General features: G+C 39.7%; 1 protein-coding gene across 3 annotated transcripts in view; it reads left to right on the top strand.

Annotated features, from left to right (window-relative positions):
• Positions 1-21,197, top strand: part of fat2 (FAT atypical cadherin 2) — a 309,284-nt gene that overhangs the window by 217,280 nt on the left and 70,807 nt on the right. For 2 of the 3 annotated variants that reach the window (XM_057850154.1, XM_057850155.1), the window contains 3 exons: positions 1,722-2,322; positions 5,520-5,720; positions 13,264-13,418. In XM_057850154.1, coding sequence (XP_057706137.1) covers positions 1,722-2,322; positions 5,520-5,720; positions 13,264-13,418 — 957 coding nt within the window. Of the gene's footprint in view, positions 1-1,721; positions 2,323-5,519; positions 5,721-13,263; positions 13,419-16,372; positions 16,760-21,197 lie in introns of those variants that run through there. The other variant, XM_057850156.1, reaches the window with a different exon arrangement.

Genomic DNA, 21,197 nt, shown 5'->3' with positions numbered 1-21,197 from the left:
CTCCCTCCACTAAGCTTCACTCTGGGGTTAAAGTATTGATGTTGGTTAGCTGTTCCATTTTTCCTCCACACATGATGTTGTATGTTATTCCCAAGCATTTCAACTTTGGTTTCATCAGTCTTCAGTCATCACTTATCAGTCAGATCTTTGTCAAAATCACACAGATGAAAATACAGCGTCTCCATTGACTAAAACCACCAAAACATTTGTAGGCTTATATATTTTAAAAAGGATAGCATGCAAACAATGACACAAGGGGGAAAATAAGTAAGTGAACCCTCTTCCTAAGGACTAAAGAGCAGTTGAAACCAATTTTTACCAAACATTTTAAGTGAAGTGTGTGCTCAATCACTGATGAGTGATTTAAAGCCACCCAGCCCACTATAGAACACACACCAGGTAAGAATTGTCTTGATGAGAAGCCTTGTCTGATGTGCATCATGGCTCGGTCGAAACAGCTGTCTGAAGCCTGTAATCAAGGATTGTTGATTTGTATAAAGCTGGGAAAGGATACAAAACCATGTCTAAAAGTCTGGATGTTCATAAATTGACAGTCAGAGATGTTATCTACAAATGGAGAGAGATTGGCACGGTTGCTTCTCTCCCAAGAGTGGCCGTCCACCAAAGATGACGCTAAGAGTTCAGCACAGAATACTCAGAGAGGTTAAAAAGAACCTTAGAGTGTCTGCTAAAGGCACAGAAATCACTGGCAGAGTCCAATATCTCGGTGCACACATCAACTATTTGTAAAACTATTGCCAAGAATAGTGTTCATGGGATTACTCCACGGTGGAAGTCACTGCTGTCTAGAAAAAAAAATCGTTGCTCGTTTTTTTTTTTTTTTTTTTTTGCGCAAAAAGGCACTTTGACACATAATTGTTTTGGAAAAACATTTTGTGGATTGATGAAACCAAAGTTCAATTGTGTGGAGGAAAAATGGAACAGCTCACCCCACCGTGAAGCATGGTTGAGGATGCATCATTATTTGGGGCTGTTTTGCTTCCTCAGGGCCTGGACAACTTTCAATCATGAATGGAAGAATGCATTCAAAGGTTTATCAGGATTTTTTGCCGGAAAACCTGAGGCCGTTTTTTCATCTGTGTGATTTTTGATAAAGATCAGATCACATTTGATGTTGATTTTATGCAGAAATGTGAGAAATTCCAAAAGGTTACAGATACTTTTTGAAACCACTGTATTCCCACAAAAACGGCTAAAATTACCTATAAACTAAACTGCAAATGCATTAGCTCAAACAAAAACTTATGCTTATGCTGGTCTTAACAGGGAGCAGCTGGATTCAGCCATGTGAAATGAGTGATGTCATATTCACTGTGGCCGCTAGAGGGCAGTGTATCCACCCATATCAATAAAGCACAATACAAACACTTTCAAAACTAACCATTATAATGCCACTTTAGTTGTACAAATACTCGAAGCAGTAAAGTTTAAGTTGAATCTTATTTTTTTAATCGAATTACTCAAGTTAATCGATTAATCGTGGTAACACTAGTTGGCTCACCTCGCAGTACAGAACGCGTGTGAGCTGGTGAGCTGCACAGCCTCCTTCCCTGAACCAAATTGAGCTATTTACGGAGAGGATTATTTGCCTTTGGGCTATTTTAACAGTTATTTTATTAAGACCTCTGAGAGCTGAAATGTAATTAATTTTCTTCGCTGTGAAAATAATTCCGTAATCCTGTGATATTACATTTTCACAGGTGACGGACAGTGGGCATCCTCCACTTTCGTCCATCTGCGTGGTCACTATCAACGTCACCGAGCAAAGCAAGTACCCACCTTCTGTTGTCCCTTTGGAGGTCTTCATCACCTCCCCTGGGAAGCTCTTCGCCAACCGTCTAATCGGCCGGCTACACGCCTCTGACCAAGACCCGCAGGATGTCCTGTCCTACGTGTTAGTCACCCAGCACCCTGCCGGGCGCCACTTTTCCGTGGATCAGATTGACGGTAAAATCTGGGCAGTGGAAAACCTGGAGGAGGGTTCCTACGCACTCAACGTCAGTGTGACGGATGGTAGATTTAGTACTTGGACAGCGGTGAAAGTCCACGTGTGGACTGCCAAGCAGAGCGTGCTGGACTCGGGATTGACCCTACAGCTGGGCGGGATTACCCCGGAGGAGTTCCTGGCCGATCATTGGCGAGGCCTCCAGCGCAGCTTGGCGCAAGCGCTGAGTTTACCCCGGCAAGAGTTGCATCTGGTTAGCCTGCAAATGTTAACCGATGCCTCGACTCTGGAGGTTCTGCTGGTCTGGAGGCCTCAGACTGGACTTGTCCGGCCGTTGCCGACCAAGAGACTAGCAGGTGAGCCTTTTTTTTTTTTTTTTAAACCTGTCTTGTACAGCTGTTTGACACGGAGAATGAAAGCCTAAGAGTCCGGTTTTAATGTTTCACATTGACAGTATGACATACTCCTATTGTGATCATTCAACATACCTCGTTTATTATGACAAAGCAGCGAACAGGAAGGGGTCATGGGGGAAAAGAAGAAAAGAAACAAAACAACAACAAAAACGCAAACAACAACAAGAAATACATTGAACGCCTGCACTAACTATGAATATGTTTGTGCTATCGTCAGGTAGATGTATTTCCGGTTGACACCATGTGGGAGACCTGTTGACCTTGGAAAGAAAGGGAGGGAGTGGGGGAGTCAATAAGATAAGTGATTGGGAGGGGTGGAGTGTACACAAATCAGCTCTGTGATCTTCAAACCAGTAATCGTGTGGATCCCTTGTGAGTGTAACCCCGTCGGCAACCGCCCCATCGCCGATCCCGGCACTGAGGCCCCCCACCCGAGTGCGCCCAATCACATCCAGCCGCGCGCGAGTCCCACTAAACATGTGACAGCCACGCAGACGAGCGAAGTTGCCGAGTGGGCTCCACCCCAGGGCCACGGCCCCCACCCAACCAGCCTGGGGGGGGCCAGCGCAGCCCATCCCTTCTCCCGCAGCCCACTAAAGGGGCCATCGTCACCCCCCCCCAAGATCTAGGGTTGTCCCCTGGGCCACCCGCGCCCCCATCAACCAGCCTTCTGGGATGGGAAGGGGGGACGCACCACCAAATTTCCCATTCACTTCCAATAGCATTTACTTTGTTTAATGCCATTGACGGCCATGCATGTCAATTCTACTGATGCCAATGTACTTGGATTCCATTGACGCATATGTAAGTCGATGCCGTTGACGGCAATGGACGTCTAAATTTCCCATTCATTTATCAACAATACCTGTCCCCATAATGTCCCCAAATCAACAAGAAGTGACCTGATTTTGTCCCTGAAATGTCCCCAAATCAGCCTGGGCGGGGCTAAGATCTGTATCTCCCTACACCAAAGCCCCATAGTAATTTCTCCAGAAATTGCAGTTTCTAGTTCATATTGGGTCACTTCCTGTTGATATGGAGGGATTTAAGGGTCACTTCCAGTTGATTTTCGGTTATAAGACAAGAAGTGACTGAAGTCAGTATGCATCTCCCTTAATGCGATATTCCGACATGCTTGCTAAAATTTAACAAACATGACCGTGAATGGAATTGTGTTTCACAGAAACTGCTGATAGTTAGTTTCGCCTCAGATAATCATGAAATTTTATGACCACGGAATGTCCCAGGCACACCATGTCTAGTTTCTATATGTGTCAATGTATAACTGCAAACTATTTTGCAAGATTTGCAAGAAAAGCGCTAACCACCAAACGTTCCAGACGCACCTTCTTATCTGTATATAAGGAAGACTGAACTCTCTGTTTAGTGTGGATTTTTTTTCCATGCAGCTTTTTCTCTAACTGAATGCACCCAGAAATTTCTTAAATTAAAACTGCGTAGTATTGATTTCTTGCCTCCAGTCTTCATTAAACAATCGAGTCTAGCCGTCTCACCTGAATTGAAAATGAACATAATTCAGCCTGGTACTCCAGACTCACCGCTGTTCCAGCTATTGAGTCTGGCCACCATTAAGCGGATAAAATTTCCAGGGCGGAGCAAACCACAGCAAACAGACAGCGGAGTGGACCAATCAGCGATGGGCGGATGTGACGTTAGAAACACGACGAGGGACTTGCGCGCGGAAGTAAACATACGAGGAGAGCGGCGTCTATTCAACATGGCTAGCGCGAGACAGACTGTTGTCAATGACTTGTGTCGATGTGTTTTTGGTCATTTAAAACTGATTTTACCGTGGATTGGAACATATTCTCGGCTCTCCTGTTCGCCATCTGTCTCGTTGTGGAGACGACGAAGAGTGACGTTGCTCGTTAAGAACATTCCACGCAAATAAACGAATCTGATTTGACGATTGTTTTTGTACTTGCTCGAGAGGCCGTTAATGGGCTGGGTCCCAAACTATTCTCTCAGTGTTTGAAAAATACAGGGAGAACAGTCTGGCCGTGCCAGGCAAAACATAATCATGAACTTTTATGACCACGGGATGACCCAGGCACAGCCTGTCTAGTTTCTATGTTTCAATGTATAACTGCAACCTATTATGCAAGATTTGCAAGAGAGGAGATTACCATCAAACGTTGCAGACACACCTTCTTATCTGTATATAAGGAAGACTGAACTCTCTGCTTAGTGTGGATTTTTTCCATGTAGCTTGTTCTGTAACTAAATGCACCCAGAAATTTCTGAAATTAAACCTGCGTAGTATTGATTTCTTGCCTCCAGTCTTCATTTAACAATCTAGTCTAGCCGTCTCACCTGAATTTAAAATTAACATAATCATGAACTTTTATGACCACGGGATGTCCCAGGCACAGCCTGTCTAGTTTCTATGTTTCAATGTATAACTGCAACCTATTTTGCAAGATTTGCAAGAAAAGAGATTACCACCAAACGTTCCAGACACACCTTCTTATCTATATACAAGGAAGACTGAACTCTCCGCTTAGTGTGGATTTTTTCCATGCAGCTTGTTCTGTAACTAAATGCACCCAGAAATTTCTGAAATTAAACCTGCGTAGTATTGATCTCTTGCCTCCAGTCTTCATTTAACAGTCTAGTCTAGCCGTCTCACCCGAATTGAAAACGAACGGACCTGAAAGACTGCCTCCAACATGACCCATTTGCATAAGGTGTAAAGCAACAATCAATAAACGATGTATCGTATTAAATACTGCATGATGCCTATATATGGGGACGGGTACACCAATAAAACAAATAACAATTTCTCTTTACTGTTTGGCTTGTCTGGAGAAACAACATTGGACTCAAAAAATTTTGAGAACCACTATGCTGACATATTACATTGGGCTTCAGGAACATAGTGTAATTTGCCAACAAATAGAAAAAGAGTAAAAAACAACACAGAAAAAAATGAGAACACTTCATAATAACTGTTATAACTAGTTAATAGACAATTACTAAACTGTTAATGAATAATTTAATGTTGATTAAGTGTTTAATTTTGTTAATAATTTATAATACCTTAGAAATAATGTATCATAAACTCATGGTTAATGAGGACTATATATTATATTAAAATTCATGTCATGTGGCTTTAGGCATCCTTTCGGATATCGAGGATTCTCAGGGCCTGGATGTCGTTAAGTTGACACACAACGGCTGTCTTGGCACCGGTTGTCCGCCACGGGGCTGCAGCAACGCCGTCCACCTGCCAGGAGACACCATGAGCCACTTCACCACCGCCAGACTGGCATACATCACACCACGACACCGCTGGGAGAGCGTATGTCCCTGTAACGGTATGTCCATTAGTAGTAAACCAAGTATAAGGGAGTTACTACAACATTTTCTCTGGTCCCTAGTCATCAATTTGATTAATCGGTGTTCTGACAGTATACCATTGTGGATTTTTTATTGGTTAGTTCGGCAAGGGGGCGCTTAATTCTTCTTTCAAGCTGATACAAAAATTAGAATTTTCAAGATTTCAAGCATGTTGCTGAAGAAGCCATTTTACTGCAGCTTGTTTACACGGCTGGAGTGCAATTGTATCCCCCTGCATGACATCGGGTAGGCGTTATTTTGCCTGCCCTCGTGTCATAAGTGATTTTCTCTTGCTGGATAAACTGTAACAGCGACGTTGTGTACTTTTAATCACACAGTTATAATAAATTAGAAAGTTAGTTTACATCTGCTTCCGGCATTGATCAGATGTTTGCTAGTGAATAAGAAGACAAAGCGGATCCTCATAATACATGTCATTACGTTTTGCTCTGCAGGCATTTGACGCCCCGTCTTTTATTTGTTGTCGTCCTCTAAACGCCTACTAAGTGTCAAAGGCAATGATGGCACGATTCATAAGGGGTTTGATTTGTGTGGGCATTCTTGCCAGGATTAGAGACAGTGAAGGCTTGTTTTGGATTTTCCTTTTATTTTGACTAAAGAGTTTTAGCAGACTGAAGTGAGCTGATAAGGCAGTCGGGAAGGCGTCAGGTCACGCCCTGCTTTTTATTCAACCGCCACGGAAAGTTACTACTTCCTTTTATCCTGTCCTCTTGAGTAAAACTGTTTTTATTATTCTTTTATTTTCAATTTGGCATTTACAGTCCATATTATAAATGACACTCCGCTCCCACCCGACAGCTTGCTCTTCAGATGAACCATCAATATAAACTGAACATAAACACACTTATCTTCTGAGGGAGTTATTAGAATTCAATTACTGGGTAAGTCAGTCAGTCATTCCGTCAGTGGGTTAGGTGGGTCAGTCAATGGATTTGTTACTGTAATTTTTGGACTGTAAGGCGCATCTGACTATAAGCCACACCCACCAAGTTTTACAAGAAAACAGTACTCTTATATTCAGTGAGGAGCGGAAGTATTTGCACCCCTTGTGATTTTGCAAGTTCACCCCATTAGAAAATAGATAGAGGTCTGAAATTTCAGTCATACAGTTGTGGTCAAAAGTTTACATACATTTGTGAAGAACACAATGTCATGGCTCTCTTGAGTTTCCAGTTATTTCTACAACTCTGATTTTTCTCCGATAGAGTGATTGGAACAGATACTTCTTTGTCACAAAAAACATTCATGAAGTTTGGTTCTTTTATGACTTGAACAAGTCAGGAAAGTCACTTGGAGCCATTTCAAATCAGCTGCAGGTCCCAAGAGCAACAGTGCAAACAACTGTTTGTAAGTATAAAGTGCATGGCACTGTTTTGTCACTGCCACGATCAGGAAGAAAACGCAAGCTATCACCTGCTGCTGAGAGAAAATTGGTCAGGACGGTGAAGATTCAACCGAGAATCACCAAAGAGCAGATCTGCCAAGAAGTAGAAGCTGCTGGAACACAGGTGTCAGTGTCCACAGTCAAGCGTGTTTTGCCTCTCCATGGACTGAGAGGCTGCCGTGCAAGAAGGAAGCCCTCGCTCCAAAAGCGGCACCTTAAGGCTCGACTGACGTTTGCTCCTGATCACATGGACAAAGATAAGACCTTATGGAGGAAAGTTCTGTGGTCAGACGAAACAAAAATCGAGCTGTTTGGCCACAATGCCCAGCAATATGTTTGGAGGAGAAAAGGTGAGGCCTTTAACCCCAAGTACACCATGCCTACCGTCAAGCACGGTGGTGATAGTATTATGCTGTGGGGCTGTTTTGCTGCCAATGGAACTGGTGCTTTACAGAGAGTAAATGGAATAATGAAGAAGGAGGATTACCTTCAAATTCTTCAAGATAACCTAACGTCATCAGCCCGAAGATTGGGTCTTGGGCGCAGTTGGGTGTTCCAACAGGACAATGACCCCAAACATACATCAAAAGTGGTAATGGAATGGCTAAATCAGGCTAGAATTAAGGTTTTCGAAGGGCCTTCCCAAAGTCCTGACTTAAACCCCATTGAGAACTTGTGGACAATGCTGAAGAAAGCCATCAAATTTAACTGAACTGCACCAATTCTGTCAAGAGGAGTGGTCAAAGATTCAACCAGAAGCTTGCCAGAAGCTTGTGGATGGCTACCAAAAGCGCCTAATTGAAGTGAAAATGGCCAAGGGACATGTTACCAAATATTAGCGCTGCTGTATTTATATTTTTGACCCAGCAGATTTGATCACTTTTTTCTGTTCACCCATAATAAAGTCATAAAAGAACCAAACTTCATGGATGTTTTTTGTGGCAAAGAAGTATCTGTTCCAAATACTCAATCAGAGAAAAATCAGAGTTGTAGAAATAACTGGAAACTCAAGAGAGCCATGACATTATGTTCTTCACAAGTGTATGTAAACTTTTGACCATAACTGTAGATGTATTTCCACTCCTAGAGACAAACTCTTAAAAAAAAAAAAAAATCTGAGATTACAATGTATGATTTTTTAAATAATGTAATTTGGTGGGGTTCATAAGTATTTGTACCCCTGAGAATCAGCAATAATCATGACACTCAGAGTTGTCAGTCTACCTTAAAAAAAAAGTCAGACTTTTCCCAATGAGTAACCACCGACCCACCACCCGTTTGAGTCCATTATTGTCACCTGTGCACCCCACAGTCAGTCATAATCCAACTGCTACCATGGGCAAGACCAGAGAGCCTTCGAAAGACACCAGAGAAAAAATTGTTGAGCTCCACAAAGCTGAAAAAGGCAATTGGAAAGCAGCTCAGTGAGAATAAATCAACAGTTGCAGCATTTATCCATCCATCCATCTTGCGCTTGCTCTGAGGTCAGGTTGCGGGGACAGCAGCTTTAACAGGGAAGCCCAGACTTCCCTCTCCCCAGCCACTTCAACCAGCTCCTCTGACGGCATCCCAAGGCGTTCCCAGGCTAGCCGAGAGACATCGTCTCTCCAGCGTGTTCTGGGTCGTCCCCGGGGCCTCCCGCTGGTGGAACATGCCTGGAACACCTCTCCAGGAGGCATCCGAACCAAGATATCGGGATCGGCAGATACTCAAACTAAAACGATCGGGATCGGATCGGGAGCTAAAAATAAACATGATTGGAACAACCCTATTTTATACCAAACATTTCAGTATTGTTTTTAAAAGATGTCACTGTTTAATTCAAATTTATCGCGTTAACGGGCGGTAATTAATTTTTTTAATTTATCATGTTAAAATATTTGATGCAATTAACGCATGCATGGAATGACCCGTTCATGCCCTGCCTCAAACAGTTTACAATGAAGCCGTTTTAGCACATTGACAGCGAAAAGGCAGGAAAATGCAAGTGGTGATCTTTTCTTGACACGCTTAATTGAACAAAGTGCAGAACATACTGTATACCATTTGCAGCCACTACTACCCATCATGCATTTGGGCGGAGCAGGAAACGATATTTTTCTTAACAGCTTAATTGAACACAATCCAGAACATACTGGATCATACCATCATACCATCATGCAAATGGTCATACCATTTGCAGCCACCACTGACAGTCATGGTTGCCCAACTTTCCATCATGCATTTGGACGAACAGTTAAGTCGCTACTGTATCATTTAGTGGGAAGCACAACAAAAATAATATTCCTATCTCTCAAAAAAAATAATGTTCACAAAAAGAAAAGCGGTCAATGCAAGGAGAACTGGCTTTCCCAATCAAAATAGCGGTGCAAAATACACATAAAACTTACTCAGACCTTGCCTTGGCTAGATCTCTAACTCATCTAAAACTCGCCATTGACACCTTGTGGTGTATTTCAATCACTACCTCACGTAGTTAAAGACACTGTGGAAGAACGGCAGGGAGCCCATGTGACGTCAGCTCGGCGACGTCAACAATGGCGAGCCATTAGTTTATTTTTTGATTGAAAACTATACAAATTTTATTCAAACATAAACATTAAGAGGGGTTTTAATTAGGGCTGTCAAACGATTAAAATTTTTAATCGAGTTAATTACAGCTTAAAAATTAATTAATCGTAATTAATCGCAATTAATCGCAATTCAAACCATCTATAAAATATGCCATATTTTCCTGTAAATTATATATATATTCTGTAAAATAAATTTTGGGAATAGAAAAAGATAAGACACAAGATGGATATATACATTCAACATACGGTACATAAGGACTGTATTTGTTTATTATAACAAAAAATCAACAAGATGGCATTAACATTCTGTTAAAGTGATCCATGGATAGAAAGACTTGTAGTTCTTAAAAGATAAATGTTAGTACAAGTTATACAAATTTTATATTAAAACCCCCCTTAATGTTTTTGTTTTAATAAAATTTGTAAAATTTTCAATCAAAAAATGTAAACTAGTAGCCCGCCATTGTTGATGTCAATAATTACTTATACAATACTCATGGGTGCTGAAGCCTATAAAATCAGTCACACCCAAGTGCCAGCAGAGGGCAGCAAAACTCCATAAAACACAATTAACAAGTGGGCATTTCACTCTACTGTCATTTAAATCTGTCTGAGCGGGACATGTGCGTTAATTGCGTCAAATATTTTAACGTGATTAATTTAAAAAATTAATTACCGCCCGTTAATGCGGTAATTTTGACAGCCATAGTTTTAATATAAAATTACTATAACTTGTACTGAAATTTATCTTTTAAGAACTACAAGTCTTTCTATCCGTGGATCCCTTCAACAGAGAGAATGTTAATGTTAATGCCATCTTGTGGATTTATTGTTATAATAAACAAATACAGTACTTTCGTACAGTATGTTGAATGTTTATGTCCGTCTTGTGTCTTATCTTTCCTTTCCAACAATAATTTACAGAAAAATATGGCATATTTTAGAAATGGTTTAAATTAATTCATTTTTAAGCTGTGATTAACTCGGTTAAAAATTCCAATCGTTTGACAGCCCTAGTTGCTACCAAACTTTTCAACTAGACATCGAGCGCCGTCAGTGGCAGCCAATGAGTTAACATTGACGATATTCTGGTGAAAAACTATTGACGCTCATCAGTGAGGAAACAAAAGAGCAATCAATACGAACGATGAAAAACGCAAACCCTCCACTTTGTTCAGATATTCAGGACGTGCTTTGAAATGCGCTTCCAAATGACTCATCCGGTCGCTCGTCTCTCGTTAGCGATGTTGACGTTCTGACTTTGAGCCGGCGGCGTTTTTGTCTTTCAGCTTTTGGAACGTTCAAAAACAGATCAAAGGCACTTTCCCTGTTTTTGAGCTCCTCCTCGCCGCTGAGGTGTCTGACAGATGTCAGGTTAAAATCGACGCTAGCTTCACGTCACATTTTATCAACGCACGCTGCCTTCTGGAATGCCTGCAGCATCCATGCACGGTTGCTGCCTTTTCACCTTCAATGGGCTCCGCTCGAGTCATGTCGACCATTCAACATATGCTTGAAACAATTATCCAGAGATTAACCCTTAGTTTAAAACGCTAACTTGAAAACCTGACACATGGGTACAGAACAGGAATAGGACTAGTGAAGAAAAATTAAACACAATAGGTCTGAATTTTTATTTTAAAGTTACAATTTGCACTTGAATTTTAAACTTGAACCCCTATTTCAAATTTGTAACATTTTTTTGAGCATTTCAAACCCTAAACCACGTTTAAAAACTTAATTTCAAACTCTAGCCTTAGGGCTGCAGCTATCGATTATTTTGGTAGTCGATTAATCTATCAAATAGTAGTTTGAATAATCGAGTCTTCAGATTAGGAACAATTAATGCGTTGCAGAATAAATTTTAGGAGATGTAAAGCAAAGGGTTGCTAAGATAGCTATCTCTTTTTCACGGCGTGGTGGCTTTTATTTTGGTGTGGCGGTGCGCCACAATAATTAATGTGTAGGGGAAACCCTGAGCTAAATATACCTATAAACTAAATTACGAATCCACAAAAAAAAAAACATAATAGCTTATGTTGGTCTTAACAATGAGCAGCTGGATTCAGCCATGTTAAATGAGTTATGTCATATTCACTGTTGCCAATAGAGGGCAGTGTATCCACCCAAATCAATGAAACTAAATTCAAACACTTTCAAAACAAACCATTACAACTCGGGTTGTTCCGATCATGTTTTTTTGCTCACGATCCGATCCCGATCGTTTTAGTTTGAGTATCTGCCGATCCCGATATTTCCCGATCCGATTGCTTTTTGTTGCTCCCGATTCAATTCCAATCATTCCCGATAATTTTTCCCGATCATATACATTTTGGCAATGCATTAAGAAAAAAATGAATAAAACTCGGATGAATATATACATTCAACATACAGTACACAAGTACTGTATTTGTTTATTATGACAATAAATCCTCAAGATGGCATTTACATTATTAACATTCTTTCTGTGAGAGGGATCCATGGATAGAAAGACTTTGTAGATTGTGACTAAATATTGCCATCTAGTGTATTTGTTGAGCTTTCAATAAATGATACTGAAGGCCATGCCCAAATGCATGATGGGAAGTGGAACCATGAGAAGTGGAACCATGACTGTGCGTAGTGCTACCAATTCATATATCTTCTCTGCGATGGGATATAACATAGGGTGTTAAGAAAAAGATGAAATGCTACCTTGCTTCCCCACATTGCTTCCCATGATATTTCTAATCATAGGGAGAGGGATTGTAAGGCTTTAGCCATTTAAAATAAGGCTCTAAAGGCTGTCAAAATTCACTCTACTCATTTTACGCTGTCTTTTAGCTCTCTATATAGGCAAAACGACGCCATTACAGATGGAGCACGACAATGCGTGAGTGGGTCGTGCAGCGCATGCATTAAGATACATTTTTTAAAAAAGTAATTACTGCCGTTATTGGGATAAATTTGATAACCCTACCTTAAGCCTAAACTAAAGACTCTGGGTAAGTGTAACATATTATGTCTGTAACGTTAAATACAATTAGAAAACAATTTAATTAAAAAATATATATATATATTTAAAAAAGGCATGGCCGATATTTCTTTTCCGATTCCGATACTTTGAAAATGACGTGATCGGACCCGATCCCGATCGATCGGGACATCTCTAATTATAACCGCTACGTTACTCCTCTTAAACGAATACTCGAAGCAGCGAAATTTTATTTGAAGCTTTTTCGAATTACTCGAGTTAATCTATTAATCGTTGCAGCACTAAATAGCCTTATTTGAAACTCTGGCTTGAAACCCTTAATTCAAATCCCAACTTGAAATTCAAAACCAAACTCATTTTTTAACCAAGCCCTGATTTAAAACCCTTATCTAAAACCCTAATGTTTTCTGAGTTTTAGATTGTAACCTGCTTTTGAAACCGTAATTTAAAACCTCACTCAAAAACCCTAACCTTTGATTCAAATGCTTATTTGATCAACGCACTTCTTTTACTGTATGTCAAATGTCATCTTTCTGTGTAACAATTTATCTCATTTCTTTACATCTCAGAGTCAGCGTTGAGGTTCAGAGACGAGTCCTACCTCAAGTACGTCCACGGCTTTGACGAGGACCAACAGGACTTGACCATATCCCTAAGCTTCAGGACCTTCCAACAAGACGGTCTCCTTTTGTTGGCCAACGGCACCGATTGGGGTATTTTGCAGGTAACGCGGCATTTCTTGAGGCTTTCACCATAATTGTCTATCATGAGTAGTAGTGGGCTTAGATTTCAGTATCAGTTGACGGGCCATGGGGCTGGGGGGCGATCTGTAGGGGGCCTATTTTAAAAAACTTAAAATTCAAATATTTTCAAAACCAAAGTCGCTATTCGCCTAAAACCAAAACAGGCACCTCCCTTAGGCAGATATGAGTCTCCATGAGCAGCACCATCAAAAAATTCAGTCATTCCATCATAAAATCCTGATCAATTTTTATATACAGTGGGGCAAATAAGTATTTAGTCAACCACCAATTGTGCAAGTTCTCCTACTTGAAAATATTAGAGAGGCCTGTAATTGTCCACATGGGTAAACCCCAACCATGAGAGACAGAATGTCGGGGAAAAAATTATTTGCAAATCATGGTGGAAAATAAGAATTTGGTCAATACCAAAAGTTTATCTCAATACTTTGTTATGTACCCTTTGTTGGCAATAACGGAGGCCAAACGTTTTCTGTAACTCTTCACAAGCTTTTCACACACTGTTGCTGGTATTTTGGCCCATTCCTCCATGCAGATCTCCTCTAAAACAGTTATGTTTTGGGGCTGTCGTTGGGCAACACGGACTTTCAACTCCCTCCACAGATTTTCTATGGGGTTGAGATCTGGAGACTGGCTACGCCACTCCAGGACCTTGAAATGCTTCTTACGAAGCCACTCCTTTGTTGCCTTGGCTGCGTGTTTGGGATCATTGTCATGCTGAAAGACCCAGCCACGTTTCATCTTCAATGCCCTTGCTGACGGAAGGAGATTTTCACTCAAAATCTCTCGATAAATGGCCCCATTCATTCTTTCCTTTACACAGATCAGTCGTCCTGGTCCCTTTGCAGAAAAACAGCCCCAAAGCATGATGTTTCCACCCCCATGCTTCACAGTGGGTATGGTGTTCTTTGGATGCAATTCAGTATTCTTTCTCCTCCAAACACGAGAACCTGTGTTTCTACAAAAACGTTCTATTTTGGTTTCATCTGATCATAACACATTCTCATAACACAGTCCTCTTCTGGATCATCCAAATGCTCTCTAGCGAACCGCAGAGGTGCCTGGACGTGTACTTTTTTCAGCACGGGGACACGTCTGGCAGTGCAGGATTTGAGTCCCTGGCGGCGCATTGTGTTACTGATAGTAGCCTTTGTTAAGGTGGTCCCAGCTTTCTGTAGGTCATTCACTAGGTCCCCCCGTGCGGTTCTGGGATTTTTGCTCACCGTTCTTGTTATCATTTTGACGCCACGGGGTGAGATCTTGCATGGAGCCCCAGATGAGGGAGATTATCAGTGGTCTTGTACGTCTTCCATTCTCTAACAATTGCTCCCACAGTTGATTTCTTTACACCAAGCGTTTTAGCTATTGCAGATTTAGTCTTCCCAGCCTGGTGCAGGTCTACAATTTTGTCTCTGGTGTCCTTCGACAGCTCTTTGGTCTTGGCCATAGTGAAGTTTGGAGTGTGACTGACTGAGGTTGTGGACAGGTGTCTTTTATACCGATAATGAGTTAAAACAGGTGCCATTAATCAAGGCCGGCCCTGCCTATACGCAGACTATGCAGCTGCTTAGGGCCCTTGACCACTAGGGGGCCCCCAATCTAGCAACCTAATTTTATATGTTGTTAATAGAGCATCGTGAATAATGTGGCGCGCATTGCCGTTTATCTATGCAAACATCCATTTTCTTGTCTTTACAATCTGGCAACCTGGGGAATGATGTGGAACCTGCTTTGCGATGATTGGTGCTCAAACTTGCTTGGAAAATAGATGCACGAACGTGTCGAAGAGAATTTATCCTTCTGGAGCAGAGAAACAAAAGAAGAAGAAAATCGGAGAGGAAAAGAAACAACAGTATCAGGGTAATAGAGCATGTTGTTGATGTTGTTGTTGTGCAAGACACTCAGACTTGAACGTTGTTGTCAGTTGAGCTTGTCAATATGTTGTACTGGTAATTGCCATTAGCTGCAGGGCGAAGGCCCGGAGCGAATCAAGTAAAGCCGAGCAAGTTGTCACCTGTAGGCAATGGCAAATGTACGGCTTCCGCTGATTGTTGTAAAACGAAATGTTGGCATAATATGCATTTGGACTGCAGAGCTGGATATAGTCATTTAATTTATATCGTACATTATTATCAAGTAGTATGCCAATCAGAAAAAGGTTTGGCGCCATCTACTGTAAGTACTGACAATCATTTGGGGTGAGAAGTTTGAAGTATGCAATGTAATAAAATCTGATTAATATACAAAATATGGACGTATGGGTTGGATCGCATATATGGTTTTCACAGTACACTGTGACGAAATGGTTAGCCAAAAATAGAGGCCCCTTGGCATTATTTTGTTTAGGGCCCCCAAATGGCCTGGGCCGGCCCTGCATTAATACAGGTAACAAGTGGAGCCTCGTTAGACCTCGTTAGAAGTTAGACCTTTTTGACAGCCAGAAAATCTGCTTGTTTGTAGGTGACCAAATACTTATTTTCCACTCTAATTTAGAAATGAATTCTTTAAAAATCAAAAAATGTTTTTTTTTCCACATTCTGTTTCATGGTTGAGGTTTACCCATGTTCACAATTACAGGCCTCTCTATTTTTTTCAAGTAGGAGAACTTGCACAATTGGTGGTTGACTAAATACTTTTTTGCCCCACTGTATATACAGTGACCGGATGAGTCACTTGGAAGCGCATTTCAATGCACATCCTGATACTTATTTGCCCCAATGTATGTATGTATATGTGTGTATATATATATATATATATGTTTATTATATATAAAATCTAGTGAAAGATTTTGGTAGCAACAACCATTTTCGACTGAGTCCTCTCCATTGTGCTTAACATCATTTAAATTCAAATATTCAGCCCTCGAAGCTGAGCGCTGACCAACGTAAAATTTGGTCGACGTGTCTACCACGAGCAGAGGCGCCGTGACACGGCAGGCTAGCTACAATCGCCTACGGCGCCAAGCTGTAGGAGGCCCCTGGGGATGGCTGACATTGGAACATATCAATGACAGAGCACCACTTAAGACTGCAATGACGGCGTGTCATTGTCAAGAACACCCACGTAGGACTGTTACTCGCTGCTGCTGCTGCTGCTGCTGCTGCTGGCGGGTGGGACCCGCCTCCACATCAACATCACTTACACAAAGTGTACACGTTTGTTCGGGGACTTCTTGAATGGGGCCCCCTGCTACAAGGCTTATTGGAAAGAAACAGTAAAAGAAAATGAAATAAACTCATCATCAGGTCATGCAATAAGAACAAAAGGCAAGAGAATTTCCAAAAAAATCAGACAACAGTGTGACGATCAGAAGTGGGTAGTCACATGTTACATATACTCAGTTACATTTACTTGAGTACATTTTTGAGAAAAATGTACTTCTAAGAGTAGTTTTTTACTTTTACTTGAGTAGATTTGTAAAGAAAAAACGCTACTCTTACTCCGCTAGTTTGGGCTATGCACTTCGTCACCGTTGTCCTCTTTATTCTACATAATAGATTATATTTTTTGCACTCAGTGCGTTGACGTCACTGGGCAGCGCTGCCATACTTCCACAGTGTCACTCATTAGCTACTTACATTGGCGGAGTTTGACTTTTGGGGCAGGGAGGGCACGACATGTTGATGACCCCGAAATGCAGTACCAGCAATGAAATTAAACTTTACAGAATATTTATAATAATAAGTTGACAATGAGTGTTTTTTTGTTTCCCATCTTTCTTGAGGGAATTCTAAATCACGCTGCTTGGGCAATACTTTTTGCCAAGATCGTCATCGATTGAATATGGTACGCCGGCCGGTGTCGTGCCAATGTAGTTACCACAGTCAAAAAATGTATCCCCTGGGCGGAGCCATATGGAGGTAGATTTGTGTCTTTATTATTCAATCAAAAAAAAAGTTGCTTCAATAAAAAAACAAAGTTGCTTCAGTCAAAATATATATTTTAGACCCCCCAAAAAAGTCGCTTCAGTCAAAAAAAAAAAAAAAAAGTGTTTGAATGCGAAAATGAATTTAAAACTCAAAAAATGCACGTGAAAGCTATTTTTCATTGATTTTTTTGGGGGGGGGGGGGGTTGAAGTATTGAAGTACGGTAATGTTGATTTGTGTTTGAGCCACATTTTGGCTAGGTCATTTTTGTCTTTATTATTCAATCAAAAAATAAATAATAAATTGCTTCAAAAAATATTTTCAAACTGAAAAATCAATCGGAAAAAAAGAACAATTTCAATCATGGAAATAGTTTTACAAATATTCGAGATTGAAAATTTTGCATTTGAACACTTAATTTTTCATTGAAAAGGTTTTCTTTGATTGAAGCAATCTTTTTTGTTTGTCCCATATTATGGGTAGGACATTTGTGTCTAAATCATTTAATCCCAAAAAAAAGTTGCTTCAATCAAAATAAAAAAGATACATATACGTATATATACATATACAGTGTATATATATATATTTTTTTTTCCAAGCAAAGAAAAAAATCATTTGAAAAATAAAATTGCCCTCTCCTAATTTTTTTTTTGGAAAAGAAAATATAGAAAATTCTATTTCATTGTATATATATGTGCGTGTGTGCGTATAATATCATTTTATTTTTATTTTAATTGTTTAAAAAATAAAAATTAAAAAAAAACATTTTTGGAAAGTAAAACAATTTTTTTGTGGGAAATGCAAAATATATGCATATAATTATGATTAATTATGTTAATATAAAAAATGCATATTTTAATATAATTGAAATATAAATAAAATTAAATTCAAAATGAAAAAATATTTTAAAAAAATATATGTGTATAAAATTCAAATGATATTTAATTTAATTTTATATGTAAACAGTATATAATTTAATTTTTATTTTATTTGTTTAAAAAAGGCAAAAATAAAACATTTTTGAAGAGTAAAATATTTTAGGGGAAATGCAAAATATATGTACTGTATATGTATATTATTATAATTAATTATACTAATATAAATAAGACAAATTTAAATGAAATTGAAATATAAAAATTAAATGAAAATGAAAAAAAAACTTTAAAAAAACACAGAAAATTCAAATTGTATTTTATTTAATTACATATATATATATATATATACATATATATATACACACACAGTATATATACTGTATATATAATCATATATACATTATTTATTTGAAAAAATAATAAACCATTTTAAAAAGTAATGAAATATTTTTCGGGAAAACACAAAAAAAAAACAATTAAAAGGAATAAATAATTTATGATTAAATATATATATATATATATATATATATATATATATATATATATATATATATATATATATATATATATATATTAGGGCTGTCAAACAATTAAAATTTTTAATCAAGTTAATTACAGCTTAAAAATTAATTAATCGCAATTAATCGCAATTCAAACCATCTATAAAATATGCCATATTTTTCTGTAAATTATATATATATATATTCTGTAAAATAAATTGTTGGAATGGAAAGATAAGACACAAGATGGATATATATACATTCAACATACGGTACAAAAGGACTGTAGTGGGCATTTCACTCTACTGTCATTTAAATCTGTCTATGCTGTCCTCACTCCGAAGCGTCTACTTTTTCCAAAGCTAGACAGCTAGTGAACGACGCCTTAGTAATTAGACTTCTTCCTTTTTCATCTGATTTATTAATAAAATGGCCTCAAACCATTGTCCTCTTTAGACCGTTGTAAAACTACAAAAAAAAAGTACACAAGCATTGCATTAGCAACAACGTTAGCTTAGCACGCTATACAGGTTCACTAAACATAAACAAAAAGCGTCTCATACAAAAAATAGAACATTTCGCTTACTAACATAATATGTACATTCTTTACAACAACCATACTTACGGACAAATCTTGTCCAAGGATCATATAAGCACAACATTATCAGCCCGAGGCGTCGTGCAGCCATAATGAACTGGAAAGAAAACAATAAACCATGTCGCAAAGCGACCACAAGAGTTCGCTGTTGGACAGCACAAAAAGTCTTGCTGTAAAACTTACCAAAAGGCAGAATACTTTCTGAGCGGGACATGTGCGTTAATTGCGTCAAATATTTTAACGTGATTAATTTAAAAAATGAATTATCGCGTGTTAACGTGATAATTTTGACAGCCCTTTTTTTTTTTCAATACATTCTCTATATTTGCCTATATTTGTTACTTTTCAATGATTTTCATTTCTTATATTTTTCACATTGTTGACTGCATTTTGGCTTTTTTTTTTTTTTTTTTTTTTTTTGATCAATACTATTTCTTATGTTCTTATGTATTCCTCCAAAGGATTTATGTACATTAGTTGACTCTTTGGCTGCCATGGACAGTGCTAGTAGTCCAATCCAATCCAAATGGGAGAGCCACACTCTCACTTCAACTGGTTTTTTGGACATCCACAAGTGACAAACTCTTTTAAATTCACAGCACACAGATGATTGGACGCCACAGGATTGGACATCTAACATCGTCAGTGACACTGAAAGAGTTACCGGTAAATGTAAATTAAGGCAATTATTTGAGCGATTTTAGAACTTGACCGATAGATCCTTACCCGCAACGCGACACGGCTCCCCATAAAAAGCATCTTTACTTTAGAGGACGATCTGACGTGTGGGAAAGTCCCCGAACAAGAAAGTTTCATCCCTCAATAGAATCCGTTCCCGAGCTCAGCACAACAATGCCCGAGCGGTGTAACGGTTTGTATTGTATGCAGCGCCCATGAATAATTCTCTGAACAGATGAAGTGCCGCGTGATGCCGCCCCTCGCGGGGGCTCGTCGCACGCCGTTGGAATGTTCAATCAACTTGATTCTGCAAAAAAAAAAAAAAAACCTTCAAAAGGACACCTCATCCCGGGCCCGCAGCATCGCACTCCTGGGTGTTGGCGCCGCATTAAGAAGTATTCATAGGCTACGGGATGGACTTCAGAGGGAATTTTTGAAGATGGTCATCTATAAGCTCCCACCCTGGGTTTTTTGGAAAGGTTGGACAAAAGCAACTACTGGGACATTTCAAGAAGTACTACTATAATGTCCCTTTTCCACTGAAACTAGTGGGTCAAAGCGTGTTTTTTCCAAGCCGATGCAACCCACTAGCAATTGGCATTTGGCACCTTTCCCATTGACAAAAAAAAAAAAAAAACGTGTCTTTTTTTGTTTTTCACCCGTCTAACCCCCCACCCCTCCTCAGCCGTGTGTAAGGTTACGTGACGTCACCACGCTAAGATGAACGTCGATAAGTGCGACTGAATTCATTCAGTTCAAGGAAGTAAACAATGCAGAGCAACATGGAAGACTCCTTTCCGTTTGTGTTCTGTTTTCATGCTTATTACTGCCCTCAAAATGGTCAAAATGCAGCAAAGGATCAACACTCTGTGCTGAGGCAACGTAGGCGACGTGAATTCTTCTTCTTCTACTAGCTTTGTTGTTAGCATCAATGTAACTACGGTTGTGGGGAGTGTTAAATGGGAGGCGGCTGGCACGTTGTTATGACGCATCACATAAGAGCCTACGTCACCACGTAGATTAGGGTGTTGACTGTTGACCCGGGATTTTGCTTTCACACTACATGACGATCAGAGCCGAGGTGATTTTAACACGGGTCGCTTGGCGGGTTGATTGACACGGGTCACACCTTTCCCACTGCCACCAAAAGCCAATTGTTAGTAGGTTGACATGGGTTATTTGGCCACTGGGAAAGGGGTATTATATGTTGCTTTCGTCAACGAT

The sequence above is a fragment of the Corythoichthys intestinalis genome, chromosome 11 (assembly GCF_030265065.1).
Source record: "Corythoichthys intestinalis isolate RoL2023-P3 chromosome 11, ASM3026506v1, whole genome shotgun sequence".
Taxonomy (NCBI): Eukaryota; Metazoa; Chordata; class Actinopteri; order Syngnathiformes; family Syngnathidae; genus Corythoichthys; species Corythoichthys intestinalis.
The sequence above is the reverse complement of the archived record's forward strand: the minus strand, read 5'-3'. Positions and strand labels throughout refer to the sequence as shown.